The 17717-nt window shown below is 31.8% G+C and overlaps 1 protein-coding gene across 3 annotated transcripts; it reads left to right on the top strand.

Annotated features, from left to right (window-relative positions):
* Positions 1-17: 17 nt before the first annotated feature.
* Positions 18-12883, top strand: LOC139516721 (zinc finger C2HC domain-containing protein 1C-like). 3 transcript variants are annotated; one of them, XM_071306987.1, is made up of 4 exons: positions 18-113; positions 7240-8240; positions 8640-9296; positions 11431-12883. In XM_071306987.1, the coding sequence occupies exons 2-4, from the start codon at positions 7266-7268 to the stop codon at positions 11659-11661; spliced, it is 1863 nt and encodes a 620-aa protein (XP_071163088.1). In that variant the 5' UTR covers positions 18-113; positions 7240-7265; the 3' UTR covers positions 11662-12883. The 3 variants fall into 3 exon arrangements, with proteins under 3 accessions (XP_071163088.1, XP_071163086.1, XP_071163087.1); XM_071306985.1 differs by lacking the exon at positions 18-113 and adding an exon at positions 1839-1905; XM_071306986.1 differs by lacking the exon at positions 18-113 and adding an exon at positions 6616-6655.
* Positions 12884-17717: the final 4834 nt, after the last annotated feature.

Below are 17717 nucleotides of genomic sequence, written 5' to 3'. Positions count from 1 at the left end.
TGACCTTTGACATTGTAGTTGCCTAGGACTTGTAAACAATATGGCGACCACCATATGATCTCGATCATTCTTGCAGATCATAGATTTCTGTGGTGTCACATAAAAAAACGCAGGTGAGTATTATGGCACCTCAAATTTATGACTAATCAATTGCTAATTTAATTTACCAACTGTATGAATTATGTTTCCTTTGTTCTATAATGAAGTTCAGAACATCTTTTTCATTTTATCATGTTATTCTATTTTTACACTACTCACTAGTCACTATATAGTAGTAGTATTCTGATTAAACTGCCGGCTTTCATTAACACTAAGGGACCTGGACCATGCAGGGTTCCGCTAAACTATTCCTTGCTCTAAACATAACTCTTAACCATACCTATCCCTAAATTACACGGCCTAAATCATATACTCCTATATATAAATTACACGGCCTAAATTAGGCCGATATGTATTTATTGTTAATCCTTGGCCTTGGGTTCAATACAGCAGAAGTCTCTGACTAAAGTAAATGGAGCTAAACAGGTCATATTTGTCCTAGGTACGGTATAAACATTATTGTAACATTCATACTTAATAGGTTCCTTATCCATCTTACCCATTACTATAAGTGTCCAACATAACATTTTTTGTTATATTTAAAGTACCAAAAGCTTTTGTAATTTATAATTAATTTACTATAAATTCCTGGTAAGCTGTTCAATCATTTTTGTCAGATTACTTTTGTTACAACCACCATAATGATGGAGATGCAGATGCTAGTATAGTGAAGCTACATGTAGTGTGGATTCGGAATCATCAACATACATTTTGTACCAAAAGACAATGAAAACAAAAGCTTGATATTTAATCTGGGTATCTCAGGATTAAAATTGTGGATGGACTTAAATACCCTTAAAAAAATATTCAGTATGGGTACTTTTCCTAATTAACATAAAATGTATGTAGAAAAGATATATCTTATAGTACCCAAGACAGAAACCTGCTCAGCATAAGAGATAGCCATACTATATTGGGTTTTACTCTACTGAGCATTACAACATTTTTTTAAGATCATATACTCATATATACATGTATATGCCACTGCCAACTGGGCAATTTTTTTTTATACAACTGTAGGATCTTATATATGTTATTACAAAAATTAACCAAAACCCCAGAAAAAATTATAAAATTTTGTCAAATGATTGCAGTTTACATTCAACAGAAAGATTTTTATATCTGCCTTTTCTAATTATGTTTTACATAGAACAAATTGCTTTATTTGATTGTGCCTTTTTAGCCATTAAAAACTTCTTGTTCCACTGAATGAGATACTATGATATGAAAAATCATTGGCAATTTATAGTTCAATGTTGTTACATTTTCACTAGTAGACATACTTTAAATGTGCACATGATGTTGTTGTTATTTTTGTTTTCATATATTCATACATATGTACTAGATGAACAAATATATAACACAAAAATACAGTCATGACAGTTGTATTAAACTGTCAACATTTTTGTTATCTGCTAAAACAATATTGCACCATGTTGGATCTCATTTAATTTTCATAGTGTAAACATTCTGATCTCTATCTATTAAATATAAGTTTAATTCAATTTATTGTCTTACTATAACAACACAATTTGTATAGATTAATTGTGCAGTGTTTTAAATGTTGTTTGTGTCACTTCATCACTAATTTAATTACACATAATTTTTGTTGTGATGTTTCAACATGATTGGAATATTTTGAAGGCTTAATTTTTCAGTATGATCACGAGTTAATTGACACTTAATCAAGCATCAAAAATCAGTTTGGTGATGAACATGCACATATTATAATTTTAGTGTGATAAGATTTGAAAATGGCACTGTTGATGCCACTTGGACTAAACTATCCAAATGGATTAATTAATAGTAAGTCATTTTGTTTATTATAAGTATTTAAAGAACCAGTGTATATTGACTCATATATAACTACCAAAATCCACCTCTTAAGCTTTTGAAAACGATTTTTACATTATGACTCATAATTACTTAAGAAGTTTTATTCCTCATGACCAAACATTTTTAAAGTTGTTGAGTAAACATGTTTCAAAACATTACAGTTACTATTTTGATTCATTTTTTCTTTAAATGAAATGAGGACTAGGTAATTGTATTGATATGAATGATAAAAAGTTAGCTATTCAACAACTGACATATTGTTACATTGACATTGTATGTCTATTTAAACTGAAAATATGGATATTTGTTTGACATAGATCTTGTCATTTATTAAAATATTTATATTTCATTATACATTGTTCAAGACTTATTGAAATCCAAGAGGACAGAAGAGATTTGTTTCATTCATTCAAATTTATTTATTACTTATTCCAAAAAAAATTCGAATGTTTACTAATTAGATCAGAGAACTAGGGATGACAAAAGTACTAAACTTTAAGGCAACAGATACAAAAAAAGGCAAGTAAAGCCTATCTATATCAACTGATAATTCACTACTTTATAAGACCTATTTGGACTCAAAGTATGAAGAAAAATGGTTTATCAGATATCCTCGTTGGTACAAGTATTATTAATGGTTTGAATAGACAAAGTTGTATTATGATTATTGTAGTACGTTAATTTAGAATGAATTTATTTATACAGTTCAAGTACATGTACCAATAACTTGTCATGTTGCTGTAGTTTGTTGAAAATCGTCAAAAATATAATAAAATCAGAAAACCGTCGTTATTGAGATAGAAAAGAACATGTTCACTCCAAGTAGGAATCAAATGTGGTGTAAACATTTACACTGAAAGTTTGCTTGGAATTTTACTGTGACATCATACTTGAGTTTCAAGTATAATTTCATTGTCTTCGGCATCCCCGGATGACTCCACTTGACGTTTTTCTAGTAACTTAAATTACGACACCGTTTTAATGAAGTCTCTTCTTTGTTTAAAATTTTTACGGTGTTGTTTGGTTGTACAGTCTCATTTTAATATTCCCTGTATCTCTTTTTTGTTAATCGTTTCAAACTATCGACTATCATCTTTTAATTGTGATTAAATTCGTACAGAACTTATTTAGCTGTCAACTGATCGCGTTTTTATGTACGGCTAGAAAGCTTTCATTTCCGCTGACCGACATTTGTTTGTACCAATGCATTTTATTTTGGTAAAATTAGGGATCTTTTCACCTGAGCAGATTTTAACAGAATGTTCACTCGATTTCTGATTAAAACCTGGGACTTTTGTACCGTTTTTATACTGTTGGTATATAGTCAATGACTTAAATACAGCAAGTAACTATAACCTTGACAAAGAAATATTCTTCCTCTGTAGATATATATTCATTTAGGATTTTCGCTTTCTACGAATTAAGAATCAAATTAGTTTAAAGAGTAACAATCGGATCACATAAGCTTAAGAAAGTTAACCTCTGTTAAAAATCACGTCACCAAGAACTTCAATAATATTTCTTCTTTTGAAATCTGTTTTCAAAGGTAAGATTTATCCCTTCCTAAAAGGAATTCTTTTGCATCTATATTAGCCTTACTTTTTTATGAAACACAATTGAAACAATACGTTTAAATCAGTAAACTTTAATTATTTTAAGAAGTTATAATTAGGATTATGTGTGTTATGCGGAGAAAAGTTGTGCTCTAAATTTTAAGTATATTGCCTCCGATATTTTTCTACAGTTTTTCGTAAACTAGCAGTATCAATCTTAGATGAGTACACGTATATTCATAGATGTGTGACAATGGATGTGTACTTTCTCATCGCTTATTTAACAAATTGGTCTGTTATATTCAATGAATCACCACATTTACAAAATAAAGGTCAACTCCGATCTGCACTACATTTTCCTCTGAAATATCTATAATGACCCCTCATCCCAAATCTCACTGCTCCATCAATTTAGTTGGTAATTAAAAGACGCAATCAATGTTCAGTTACGTCCTAATAAAACTGCAATATTAAAGCAAAGTTATATTTATTAGGAGTTTGGGAAAAGTATCATCGATTTTCATGCAATCTAAAGACCTCAAAGCGACGTATGGTTGCTCTCTTGTGCTTTACATTAATGAGGTAACCATGAACCTGATGTTTTTTTACTAGTAAATCTAGCAAAGACAACACGAAGTTATCTATCTAAGGCAACAGTAACATTTAACCATTAGTAGTAAAACGGCGATCTTCTTCAGGCAACATGAGGATAACATATATGCCCACAACGCAGCGTGCTTAATTAGTTATCAAAGGTACCAGGATTATAATTTAGTACGCCAAACGCGCGTTTCGTCTACATAAGACTCATCAGTGACGCTCATATCAAAATATTTATAAAGCCAAACAAGTACAAAGTTGAAGAGCATTGAGGATCCAAAATTCCAAAAAGTTGTGCCAAATACTTAAAAGTGATTTACGAAGTAGAAGCCAACATGAGGATTCCCAATTAAGGCTTCAAGAGGATTGCATCCTTTACAGCAAGACAACACGGTGTTTTCTTATTAAGACAACATGATTTTATATTAGATAGACAATATGATGATCTCGGAGACAACATGCTGATTTTTAAACTAGAGTTAGGCCCACAAGAGAATTTCTAATGAAGGCAATGCGCATTTTATATCTAGTGGTAGGCACACAAGACAATCCCCAATGAAAGCAACGTGAAAAGTTTATAATTTGAAGTAAGGCAATACAAGGATATCTACTTAGGCAACATGCTGAGGATTTTATTATTGGAAGAAAGGCAACTTGAGAATATCTTATAAGGGTCACGCTTCCCTTCATTCTTCTTTCGTTTCTTTATTGGATTTTTTTTATGTTTACATTAAATATAAGATTATTTACTACCGATTACCCGTACTGTATATATAGCAACTGGATTATGCACATATGTAATCGCCAATAATATAAATCGCGGGATTTCATATATATAAGTAACAGTGCACTTTATAAGTGACACATAAGATTTAGACTAATCCATGTATTGACAAATTTTATTGATCAAATCTACAGTGTCCGAAACTGAGGTAAGACGAACACAAATGGGCTCCGCGATCTTTCGGATTTTGAAAAAAAAGCAAACTTTGCATTCTATTAGGGGATTTAGGAAACAATTTTATTAGTGAAAATTATTAATAAACACTTTTTTTTACTTGAAATTTGTTTAACTAGTCAAAATATATGGTTGTAAATGTATAGCACGTTGGTATATAAAAACAGTATATCTTTAAATAAAGATTTCGAAACTAATTTTCAGCGCTATTTTGAAGATTTTTTTCTGTAAAATTAAAATAATTAAATCACTGCATGACTTATTTTCGACAATTACTGTTGTGCCTTTAGTTTTACAATTTATTATTTTTGGTAACATAAGGTCAATCAACTACTTCAAATATATATCCCGAGTCACAATAGCACATATTTAAAAAGAAAGAAAAGTAATGTAGCAAGAAGGTTTTCGAGAAATCGATGTTTGAAGTGAAATTATTGAAAACTCGCTGTAATATATACATATTATTATTTATACTTATATAACTGCGGTATTTTTTGCATTTATTCCATTTGTTATAGATGAAAACACAATTTTAATAAAACCTTCACATATTACATTATAACTTCATACAATTTTATCAACGCATGCGTGTATCTCATTTTAATAAACGTAACATATTCCATTTTGATAAAAGCTTTTTTGATAAAGTTACAAATATCATTATGACAAAAGTTACACATAACATTTGGCTAATAAAACATAAAGTTCAGTATGCTCTAGTTGCATCTAAATTCCCTCCAATCTCTCATTTAAGAATCTCTTACCTTTATGTAACTTCTGAGTATATAAATACATGTATCGTTGGACTAAATATAATATACAAACTTATCGCAGTTATTTGTTTCTTTTGTTGGTGTTCTAAGAAATAATCGAACTTGCATTACGATTGTAATATAGAACTGAAGCTTTTCTGGAAATTGAATTTCTTTTTTAATCTCGAAATAAAGATATGTATAATTATATAAGTTATAGTGAAACAAGCTATTATACAGCTGTTGCAAGGTTCCTGGATGGAACCATGGTGGTTTAACCGTACTTAACCAGTAACGCTCATGTTAAATAGTACTTTTAAAAGCATTTAGAGCACACCATGCACTATAATGCGAAGACATTCAATGAACAAAACTTCTAATAGCCAAGCTCAACACAAATTTACTGAATCTAAATACTATAAGATTCCAGTCGAAAAACAGTGACCTGTTAACTTTAAATCTGATTTGATAAGAACTGCTCTTTTAGTTATTTTTAGTTTTCCATTACGACAAAGTTCCGCTAAATATATTTTTATTACACTAAACCCAAGATAAATTAAGAATAAAATGTAAATAAGCTCCTTACATTTTATTTTAATGATTGAATTGTCGTTACATTTATGTCAATATGATATATATGACAGTTCTGCAGCATCATGATAAGCATAATTGTATTGCAACACTGCTCTAATGAAGAAAAAAACTTTTAACGCTACTTTTAGATTAGGTATGAATATAAATCAATAATAACTCTACATCTGTAGCTCTTCATAAGAACATCCATTTTATTTAAATATGGAATGGTTGCTTTGTTTTGGTATTCATTTTTAGCATGGACCACACCAATAGCTCTAGAGGTAAATCGTCGTTTCAAACATTTTACAGGTACGCAACGTAACACGTGTAAAAAAAACCTGGTAACAATTTTAATTAAATTCATTATGAACGACCGTTAAAGTGGCATCTCGACCTAAACATGGAACCTTTCGTGTGAATTTAATCAGAAGATTGTATGAATAATGCATGTGGAATGGTGCCAGTTTTTATTAGATCTTTAACAAAAATTCCTTATCCGATACCTACAATTACTTACATTTATTACTTTGTACGAAAATCAATATCTGAACGGAAATAATTTTTATGTCGATCCTTGGAGGAAAATAGTTAAACATGGTTAATGGTATTGAGCATGCATTATTCACACTACGTCACTATGGTAACATGTAAATATTTCGTAAATTTAATGTCATAAAAATTGGAACTTAGTACAAAGTTCATTAAACCTATCCTTTTTCTTAGCTAGAGTTTCAGTGATTGCTTCTGTATTAATTAAGAGTTTTGTTGGAATAGTTGCACTTAGGATATTTCAATAAGAGCAAAATGATGGATTATCGGTCGACTAAAAGTTACAATTTTGATTTAAACCAATTTTATTTTGCAGAAACTTTATTAAACAACAAAGCACAGATGAGTAGATCAGTCGTAGAACGCCCTCCTGCTTACAGAGGTCCGTCAAAAATACCAAGATTTGCCCATGCCCGACAACCATTGCCAGGCATTGAGATGGAAAATGTGAATAACAGTGCCAAAAGGCCGTCAAAACTTATGCAACTTAAGACGGATTATCACGATAGAATTATGCGAGAGAAAGAAGAGAAAATGGTCAGATTGTACGAGGATAATCAAAAAAGAACTTTAGAAAGAGTAAATTCGAAAGGAGTGGTCAGAGATTTCTTCCGTGAACGCCACGAAATTGAAAGAGGAAACGGCATTGCAACTCAAATTCCAACTATTAATCAACATTTCAAACAAAAACGAAGTGAACAGAAATACGGGGAAACAGATTTCTTCGAAAAAAGAAAAGTACCTAATGAAGTAAAACGAGGTGGATACGGCTATCGTAATGCCATGGGCCGTGATAAAGCTAATCCTCTGGCACCAATCGACAGAAACAATGCGTCACCGCCGATTACAAGGAAACCTCAAATTCATGGAAGACCTTGGACTAAAGAGGACAAAAAACCTAAAGCCAATGACGAATCTGTCCCAAAAAGTGCACCAGCTCCCTACGGGATTAACTCTGGGGTCGAATTGTACGGTCCAGTTACTCAGTCACCTAGTGACGATACACCACCGCCCAACTTGTCACAACTGAAAAAGTTACAGAAACAGAAGATAAAAACAAACAGATCAAATATGTCACCTTCAACACAAAGATCTAAAATGACTGACTTCCAGAAATGGCAAGTAGAACAAGATGAATCGAGAAACGAAAGACTGAAAAAGCACAGTCGTATGCAAAACGATAGCGATGAAGAAAACATTCATGAAGGCGATGATGATGAAATTTTGTCCAAGCAACAAGAACTGATGGAAAAGATTCAGAGACAGAAAGACGAATTAGAGAGAATGAGAAGAGAAAGAGAGCAAGAAGAAGAAATGGTGAGTAGAAATCGTGGCTTCATAGCAAGACTTGATCTAAAATTGAAGACACTGCATAGAGGTTCAACAAGTTTAGTTCATAGTGTTTAACCTTATACTTTCAAATTTCATAGACGTTTTCAAATACAAAATGAATAATTATAATCGCCTACTAGTACTAGTATGTAATTTTGTTAACTCTTGATTGGAAGTAGGAAACAGATTACTGTAGCATTGCCATTGCTAAAGTTTGCTTAATTTGTTCATATTTTTGGTTTTAGAATATTAGAAGATGTTAAATTAGCTATATTCCATGCATTCATGACAACAAAAGGCATTTTATAAATCAAGAGAAAAAAATAAAAACTTACCACTAATTTATTTTGCACTAGTTAATCTCTTTTTAAACTTGTTATTTAGGAGAAAAAAGAAATGGAAAAACGAAAACGCAAAGAAGAGGAAAGAAGAAAGAAAGCAAAGGAAGATGCAGAACGTAAGAGAAAGGAAGACGAAGAACAAAGAAGACAAGAAGAAGATGAAATAACAACACAAGCGCGAAAAAGACGCGAGGAGGAAGCACAAAGAAGACTTGAAGCAGAATCAAGAATGATGACTAACAGAACAAACCGAACACATAAAAGTGATGTTAGTTATCGTGATACCTACAGAGACAATATGGACGACGACTTTGTTCGATCTGACAGTAGACATAGGGTTGCACCTACTCCCCCAAAACATCCAAAGCCAGTCAAAGTGAAACGGCCTTCAGGAAATCCCAAAAGTACTCAGCCTCACTATGAACGAGAATCAACTCCTCCTAAAGACTTTAAAGTTGACATCAGTATGTATGCTGATGCTGCTAATGTTGACGGTGCATATGAAAGTTCTAGAGTCAAACTTGTTCCATGTTCCAAATGTGGAAGAAAGTTTGCTGCTGACAGAGTTCAAAGACATATGAACTCTTGTGACAATTTAACTAAGAAAAGAAAGATTCTTGATCCAACAAAATTACGAACAGCTGGAACAGATATGGAAAAATATGTCAAGAATCCTAAAATGAGGTCAAAGACACCACCTGTAAGTATATGCCAACATTCATTGTAATATCTGAAAGGTGTAAATTTTAACTTCATTGGCTTAAATTTCCCCTGCATCATATAAACTGCAACAATTTTTTTAAGCATATATTTTCCATCTAAAGAGGGAGTATAGGAAAATGTACCCAGGTAACTTTTAAAATAGGCTAAAAAAAATCAGTATTGCTTCAAACAATTAAAAAAGTATACAATTCATTTGCGGTGATTATCTAGAGCCATGTCTCCTTTATATAAACACAAGATTTCCCCATAGTTATATGCAAGACATTTTGTATATACATATTTTTCTTTTACTTGAATTTTCAGTATAGTAGCAGGGTAGGTTGCGTGTTTGATGCTTATTTTGTGGCAACTGCAGACGTATTTGTTGCTTTATGTAATGTACAACAATGTAACAGTAACCCTTTTAATAAAAATTGGCATGTTTGTTACATACATGTATATGTTTTGAGAAATAAGCCCTTATACATATACATATGTTTTGTAATGCAATCCCCATACATGGGTATAGGTTCCTTTTTTAAATAGACATGTTTTTTTCGAAACACATGCTGCATTATATTGGTAAACATTTAAAACACTGACTAGCCAGTTTTTACGTCAGGGCAGTAGAAGCTGGGACAATTTCTTTAAAAAACCACATTGCCACTTAAATACATATTCAGTTATCCTTAGTGAGCATTTTCAAATCAATTATAACATGGGAAAGGAACAAAAATATGTGTTATAACTAATAGCTATTTTTTTTTATATATTTTAATCAACTGGTCTATGCCAATAGCATGAATAACAAACAAATAGAGTAATTTTAATCAATGTTGTGCCATCTGATCTTTCGATGCTCGATGCGCTTTTCTGTGTTAATGATCGTTACTGGAAATGATCATAATTCAAAAGTTGTAGGAACAACCGATTGCAAATAAATACGTGTCTGTGCTCTTTGTTTGACGTTTATCTCGGGGACCAAGAGTAATTCAGTAGTGGTATCGACCAAGTTGCAAATAACAGCGAAACGTATCGAATTTGCGTTTTGTGCATATTTTTTAATGGAACAATTGTTCTTCGAATCCCGTCTGTGTCACACCAATTTATTTAAAAATTGGTACTTACTTCAAGCACGTGGTATTGGCAAAGACTGGTGTGCTCGGGATCAGAATAATGTCTGAATAGAATGATGTATCTTCAGTGGACTGTTAACGTGTCACTGCTAGTTTGTTACAAATTCATTTCCCTGTGTCGGTCAAGTACATATGATAAAGCAGGGTATATTCGTGGCCGTCCATCTAACTTTGCATGGTATATTTTCTAGGGTGTTAAAAGCCACTAATCGAGCAATAACACGTTTTTAATGCTTACCAAATTGTTAAATTTTTGTCAATATTTATGTTACGTGTCAATATAAACAAAGACTTACAGGTGTATACTATTTTATAATAACACTGAGTTATCTGCGTACGTGGTTTTTGTTGTGCCAAGAAAGCGACAAAGAACATTAAACGACTATAATTATAATACATCAGGGTCTGCTTTTGGTTGAGTCACATAACTAAGTATTTTTAATTACAAATACATAAGGGGAATTTCCTTGCTTGACACAAAAGTTTAATTAAAATGGAATTAAGATATTCTCGAAGACCCGATTAGCCCAATTTTTCAAGTATTAATAATAAGATATTGGCACCGTTTTCGCATAACTTGCAAAATGAAAAATATATTTATGAAACGTTCTTAAATTTATTTTTTTTGCAACTTGATAACTAAGTTTGATTTGAATTTAGGCCAACAATGTTGGAACTGAATCAATCACATGCAAATTTTCATTGATTCTTTGACAGTGTTTTAACTTTAGCTGTTCAGACGTAGCCGTAATGAACCTGGCCTTATTAAGAGATAATGCCTTTGCTACTCCTCGTGCAATAAGTTCCCGTACTGGGAAGGTATAGATATAATAGATGATAAGAAACTGGAAAGAACATTCACATTCAAGTAGGCGACAGATAAACAACAAAGGTTTCAAGAGTGGATCGAGAGGAACGAAGGATGGAAATTTTGGCTATAATATTTCATATATTAAACTGATTTGATATTTTTATTTTATTTATGTTTAATTTCAGAAAAAGAAGAAAGACTGGAGAAAACAACACGAAAGCTTCATCGAGAATCTAAGATATGCCAAGAAGGTTTCAGAGATGGAGAAAACTGGACAAGATATGTCAAGTCTACCCCCGCCTCCGGTCACCGAGAACCCGGACTATGTGCAATGTCCCAGTTGTAAACGATCATTTAACCCAACCACTGCCGAAAGACATATTCCACGTTGTAATGGGGCCCCAAGAAAAAAATAATCCATACTTAAACACTTTTGAAATAATGATGAGAAAAAGTGCTGGTGCCATTTGATTCAAACCACTGTATCGATTTCATGTATACGTTTGCCATTAAATGAACGAATGAAATGATTATAGTGTATATCACATAGTTTTGAAAAGAACAAATTAATTAACTACGATTTATATGATTATTTTATACAAAAATCACTTTAGTTCATACATGCAAACGTTTTTTTTTTTTATTTTAAGCAATTTAATCAAAGAGTTCAATGAATGATAACTCTTAATAATGTGTTCAAGAAATTAAAGCATTGTTAGATCTGTAGGTAGTATTATTCTTAATCTGAAGATAGACAATAGACAAAAAATGCAATACTTGGAAAGATCTGTTTACTAATGCATAACGAGGATTATTTTACTGACTTTTAAGTATATTGTTTTGTTTTTGAAATACTTGGGTTATTTTGTTATGTTTGTCGAATTTGTTGCAATCGAAATAGGTTCAGTTTCTACCTAAAGCTTATACTACTAAAGCATTATTTAATCTGCTTTGAAAGTTTGGTTAAGTTAACACGAACCCACAATAGTCCATCAGTTTTGTATTTAAAATTTGATAAAAGAAGTTTGAATTGACATTATTTTGGTTGCAACAGATTTGACTCTATATTTGTTTTTATTTTTACTATGTTTTTAGATTGAGAAGTTAATCATATAAAATTAAATCATTTGCATAGTTTATTTCTTAAGTTTAAAATTACACTTGGTAGAGTTATAAAGTACATTTTCTATTTTTCTAATACTGAAAAACGTTAAATCACCCAAAAAATTGCCTTTCAGGTCTCTTTTAAGGTTTTTTTCTTCAACATTTTGAAACAGTTATTTATACAGAATGTGCATACATAATTGCGCTGGAATAAGCTTAAGAATGTTATAATAAATGCAATAGGATTTTGCCAATCTTAGCCATTACTAACATTTTTTTTCATTTCTGTCTAGTAGTTTGTAACAGGCTTGACTTTTGAGCTAACATTTATCAACTAACATGTGGTTAAGGTATACTGTTTGTTAGATATGTTATATGGTAGTCTGCTTTCATTGGTGCTTTATTCTCATGGATTATTGTGAATCATGTTTGTTTTATAGTATTATGTTGAACTTATTAATTTATATCTTAATTTTATGCCTCGAACTTTTACTATAAGAAATACTTTAACGAGATTTAAAATTGTTTTATATACTTTTCTTTGTTTTAGTTATTTATTTTATGTGAGCACACATGTCCATGATTATATATGAGTTATATATGAGTTTGGGTGAGATATCTTTATTTCAATATTCTGGAAACTCTAGACCATATTTCTCTCTTCATTATTTTTTTTACCATTATTCACTTCTCTTTCTTTTTATTCTATTCTTTATTTTAAGCACCTTTTTTTTTACCCACAATTCGATACATATACATACTTTCTTAAAAGTAGGAGTCTAGAAAGTTGCCTTTTCAGGTAAACGAGATACATTCTATGTCAAATAAAGGCAACAGTAAGATGCTAGTGTTCAAAAGTCAAATTGATTGAGAGAAAACAATCCGGGTTACAAACTAAAACAGAGCGAAAACATCAACTTTAAAAGTAAAACAACAAAACAACAGAAATTCTGACGTGCAACAAAACACAAACGACAATCCAACACATACAGAAAGAACTATAATTTTTTTACTCTTCAAATCCCTCATTAAAGAAGCATTTAAAGAGTCAAAAAATTATAGTTCTTGTAAGATGTAAAGATGTAAAGACAAATGGTTGGGAAGCATTTATTCATTATTTAAATATCTTAATTAAAACCCAGAATATGTGACAAATCACAAATCTCATATAAAGTCAATTATCATTATAAAAACCGAATTAAATATGATGAAATTCTACTTAACCAATTAAATAATGACAAACCTGGCATGGCGCATGGAAATAAATTAAGAACCTATAGACTTTAAAAATAATAATAATATAAAATAATTACAATCCTGGTACCTTTGATAACTATTGGCCTTGAAAAATATTTATTGTTAAATAATTGTAAAACATTACACGAATTAACCAAATTTAGAATCAGTGCCCATGAACTTGAAATAAAAAAGGGAAGACATAAAGGAGTACATATTGGAGGAAGTTATGTTTTACAAACACTCTAGACAAGTAATATCCATAGACAACAAAGCACGGCAAGAATCTCTGTTCGAGTCAAATTTGCTTAAAATAAAAGCGTAAAATTCCAATCAAGGGTAAAATTTAGATACCACATCTCTACAAATCAACAAATAGAGTATCGCATGTTTCATTTGTCTAGGGAACTATTCACATATTATGAGTACATTGTCATATTAATGCCAATCCATTAAACAATCCGTATACTCGTAAATTATTTATGACATTGGGGTATATTTATATCATAATGTTGTGTTACTACAGTTATCAATCGAAAAACTTCTCTAAGACGATCTATATGCAACCATAAAGATTTCATTAGCTGTGCAAAATAGCTTTGAAAATATCGCAATTGTTTAAGCGGAGAACAATTCCTGACAACCATTTTTGGCTCGATTTTATATAATCAATTTTATAACTTCAAAACTAAGTTGGTGGTCAAATGAAATCCTTGAGTACACAAATACGTTTTAAAAATGTGAAACATACAGAATTTTGCTCATTTCAAATCGGTTCGCTGAATTAACCTGCAACTGTAACACTGTTTAAAGAGGTAAAATGACATCATAGAAGTAGAAATATCTATGTATGGCAACAAAAAATTCGTATACAGTACTAATATTTTATATTAATTCCAATAAATGTAGATCGATAATAATTCAAACAAACTGATTCTCTAGAGGGTAAACTGCATAAGCTCAAAGTGTAAACCATTTTCTCAATTGTTTATACTAGACAACCACAGAAGATTTCTATTTAGATGGGGTTCGGGGTAAACTATGTAATATGTACTCCAATTTCCAGGTTTTATTGTTATTTTGTTGTCGAGCCTGCAACTTTTGTTGCAGAAAGCTCGACATAGGGATAGTGATCCGGCGGCGGCGGCGGTGTTAGCTCTTTTCTTAAAAGCTATATATTTTAAAAGGTGGAAGACCTGGATGCTTCATATTATGCCTCATGTTACGAAGTTTCTGTCAGTCACATGTCCATTGTCCTTGACCTCATTTTCATGGTTCAGTGACTACTTGAAAAAAAAGTTCAGATTTTTTGTAATGTTAAATTCTCCCTTACTGTAAGTAATAGGATAACTATATTTAGTATTTGCGTACCTTGCAAGATCCTCATGCCCGTCAGACAGTTTTCACTTGACCTCGACCTCATTTCATGGATCAGTGAACAAGGTTAAGTTTTGGTGGTCAAGTCCATATCTCAGATACTATAAGCAAAAGGTCTAGTATATTCGGTGTATGGAAGGACTGTAAGGTGTACATGTCCAACTGGTAGGTGTCATCTGACCTTGACCTCATTTTCATGGTTCAGTGGTTATAGTTAAGTTTTTGTGTTTTGGTCTGTTTTTCTCATACTTTATGCAATAGGTTTACTATATTTGTTGTATGGAATGATTGTAAGGTGTACATGTTTAGCAGGCAGATGTCATCTGACCTTGGCCTCATTTTCATGGTTCAGTGGTTATAGTTAAGTTTTTGTGTTTTGGTCTGTTTTTCTCATACTTTATGCAATAGGTTTACTATATTTGTTGTATGGAATCATTGTAAGGTGTACATGTCTAGCGGGCAGATGTCATCTGACCTTGACTTCATTTTCATGCTTCAGTGGTCAAAGTAAATTTTTGAGTTTTGGTCTTTTTATCTAATACTATATATGTCATAGGTCAACTATATTTGGTGTAGGGAAATATTTTATGATCTATATGTCAGTCATGCAGGTTTTATTTGACCTTGACCTGGTTTTCATGGTTCATTGCTCAGTGTTAAGTTTTTGTGTTTTGGTCTATTTTCGTAAACTATAAACAATAGGTCAACTGTATTTGTTGTATGGAAGCATTTTTAGCTGTACATGTCTGCCTGGCATATGGTTCAACTGACCTTGACCTCATTTTCATGGTTCATGTTAAGTTTATGTGACAGTCGTAATAAAGCTTTATATTTAGGAGTATCAACATAATATCAATGATTAGTAAAGAAGGCGAGACATTTCAGTGTGTGCAGTCTTGTATAACTAAGACATACATAACAAAGATGTAACCAAACCAACAGATATGGATCTGGTCTTGATTACAGAAACTGGCAAAACACACTGTTATTCGGATTGGTTTTTCTTTTTACAACTGGTAATTAATTTATCACAAAGCCTATTCCAAAAGAACTTAATTATTATGCTTTGTTACAATAATGGGAGTGTTTGCTATGCTTTGTTCGTTTAAATTATCTTGTGTTGTCGTTAAATATTCCCTATGTTTAATTGTTTTATCTGATATATTTCTATTACGTAGTTTATTAGAATTCCACAGGATATAGTAATTAGACAGTAATAGAGAGGCGAAAAATACCAAAAGGAATATTCAAACTCAGAAATCAAAGACAAAATGTCAACACCAAGACAAAAACAAAACCGAAGAATAAACAATACAAGACATACCAAACAAAACTAAATACTGAGCAGCACGAACCAACTAATGCAGGGGGTGATCTCAGATGTTACAGTAGGGTAAGCAGAACCTGCTCCACATACAACATCCGTTGTGTTACTCAAATAAAATATATGATATGGTTATAACAAAATGAAATGAACTTTAAGGTAATAAAATTTAAAAAAAGGGGAAGTTCATAAAAACTGGCAAAGTCAATGAACTGAAAGACAACTATCATATGACGTGGGAACATACGTTTGTACAGGCGTTTCCCGACGAAAATGCTTGTGTAAACTTTAAAATTAGCTAAACCTCCAACTTGTATGGCTTAACTGTACACAGCTGCCATTTTTAAAAGTTCTAGGTCATAGATAATGTACTAGTATACATTATATTAGCTGATTGTTAATGACTATTACAGTGACTTGACTGTTAGTGTTGCTCTCCACCAATTGCAACTCATTCAAAATTTTGACCAAATTGCAATTTGTTTTATAAAATCAAATTGTTCAACTGGTCAGAAATTTGAACCAACTGCTGTAGAAAACCACAGCCAAGTCATGAAAGTGCAAGGTGATAAAATAAAATATACTTACAATCCTATAAGATTTTAACTCCACTTTAATGATGTTGTGACAAAAATTAATTTATCAGTTTGTATAGTTATATTATATTCATTTCCATGCTGAAGGGGAACTGTTTATTTTGAATTGCTATTAAACTGTCCAAACTAAGCTTTCATATAGTTTGTATGCCCCACCTACGATAGTAGAGGGGCATTGTGTTTTCTGGTCTGCGTCCGTCCGTCCGTCCTTCCGTCCTTCCGTTCGTCCGTTCGTTCGTTCGTTCAGGTTAAAGTTTTTGGTTAAGGTAGTTTTTGATGAAGTTGAAGTCCAATCAGCTTGAAACTTAGTACACATGTGTCCTATGATATGATCTTTCTAATTTTAATGCCAAATTAGAGTTTTAACCCCAATTTCACGGTTCACTGAACATAGAAAATGATCGTGCAAATTTCAGGTTAAAGTTTTTGGTCAAGGTAGTTTTTGATGAAGTTGAAGTCCAATCAGCTTTAAACTTAGTACACATGTGTCCTATGATATGATCTTTCTAATTTTGATGCCAAATTATAGTTCTAACCCCAATTTCACGGTTCACTGAACATAGAAAATGATAGTGCAAATTTCAGGTTAAAGTTTTTGGTCAAGGTAGTTTTTTGATGAAGTTGAAGTCCAATCAGCTTGAAACTTAGTACACATGTGTCCCATGATATGATCTTTCTAATTTTAATGCCAAATTAGAGTTTTAACCCCGATTTCACGGTTCACTGAACATAGAAAATAATAGTGCAAATTTCAGGTTAAAGTTTTTGGTCAAGGTAGTTTTTGATGAAGTTGAAGTCCAATCAACTTGAAACTTAGTATACATGCATGGTTCCT

The sequence above is a fragment of the Mytilus edulis genome, chromosome 3, assembly GCF_963676685.1.
Source record: "Mytilus edulis chromosome 3, xbMytEdul2.2, whole genome shotgun sequence".
NCBI classification, from domain to species: Eukaryota; Metazoa; Mollusca; class Bivalvia; order Mytilida; family Mytilidae; genus Mytilus; species Mytilus edulis.
Note: the sequence above shows the minus strand (reverse complement) of the source record. Positions and strands in the feature narration are given on the sequence as shown.

Excerpts from the sequence above, each read along its gene's own strand:
- LOC139516721 (XM_071306985.1), top strand. The coding sequence starts at position 1,854 with ATGGCACTGTTGATGCCACTTGGACTAAACTATCCAAATGGATTAATT. Across the intron at positions 1,906-7,239 it reads TCCAAATGGATTAATTAATA|AAACTTTATTAAACAACAAA; the intron begins GTAAGTCATTTT and ends TTTATTTTGCAG. Across the intron at positions 9,297-11,430 it reads TGAGGTCAAAGACACCACCT|AAAAAGAAGAAAGACTGGAG; the intron begins GTAAGTATATGC and ends GTTTAATTTCAG.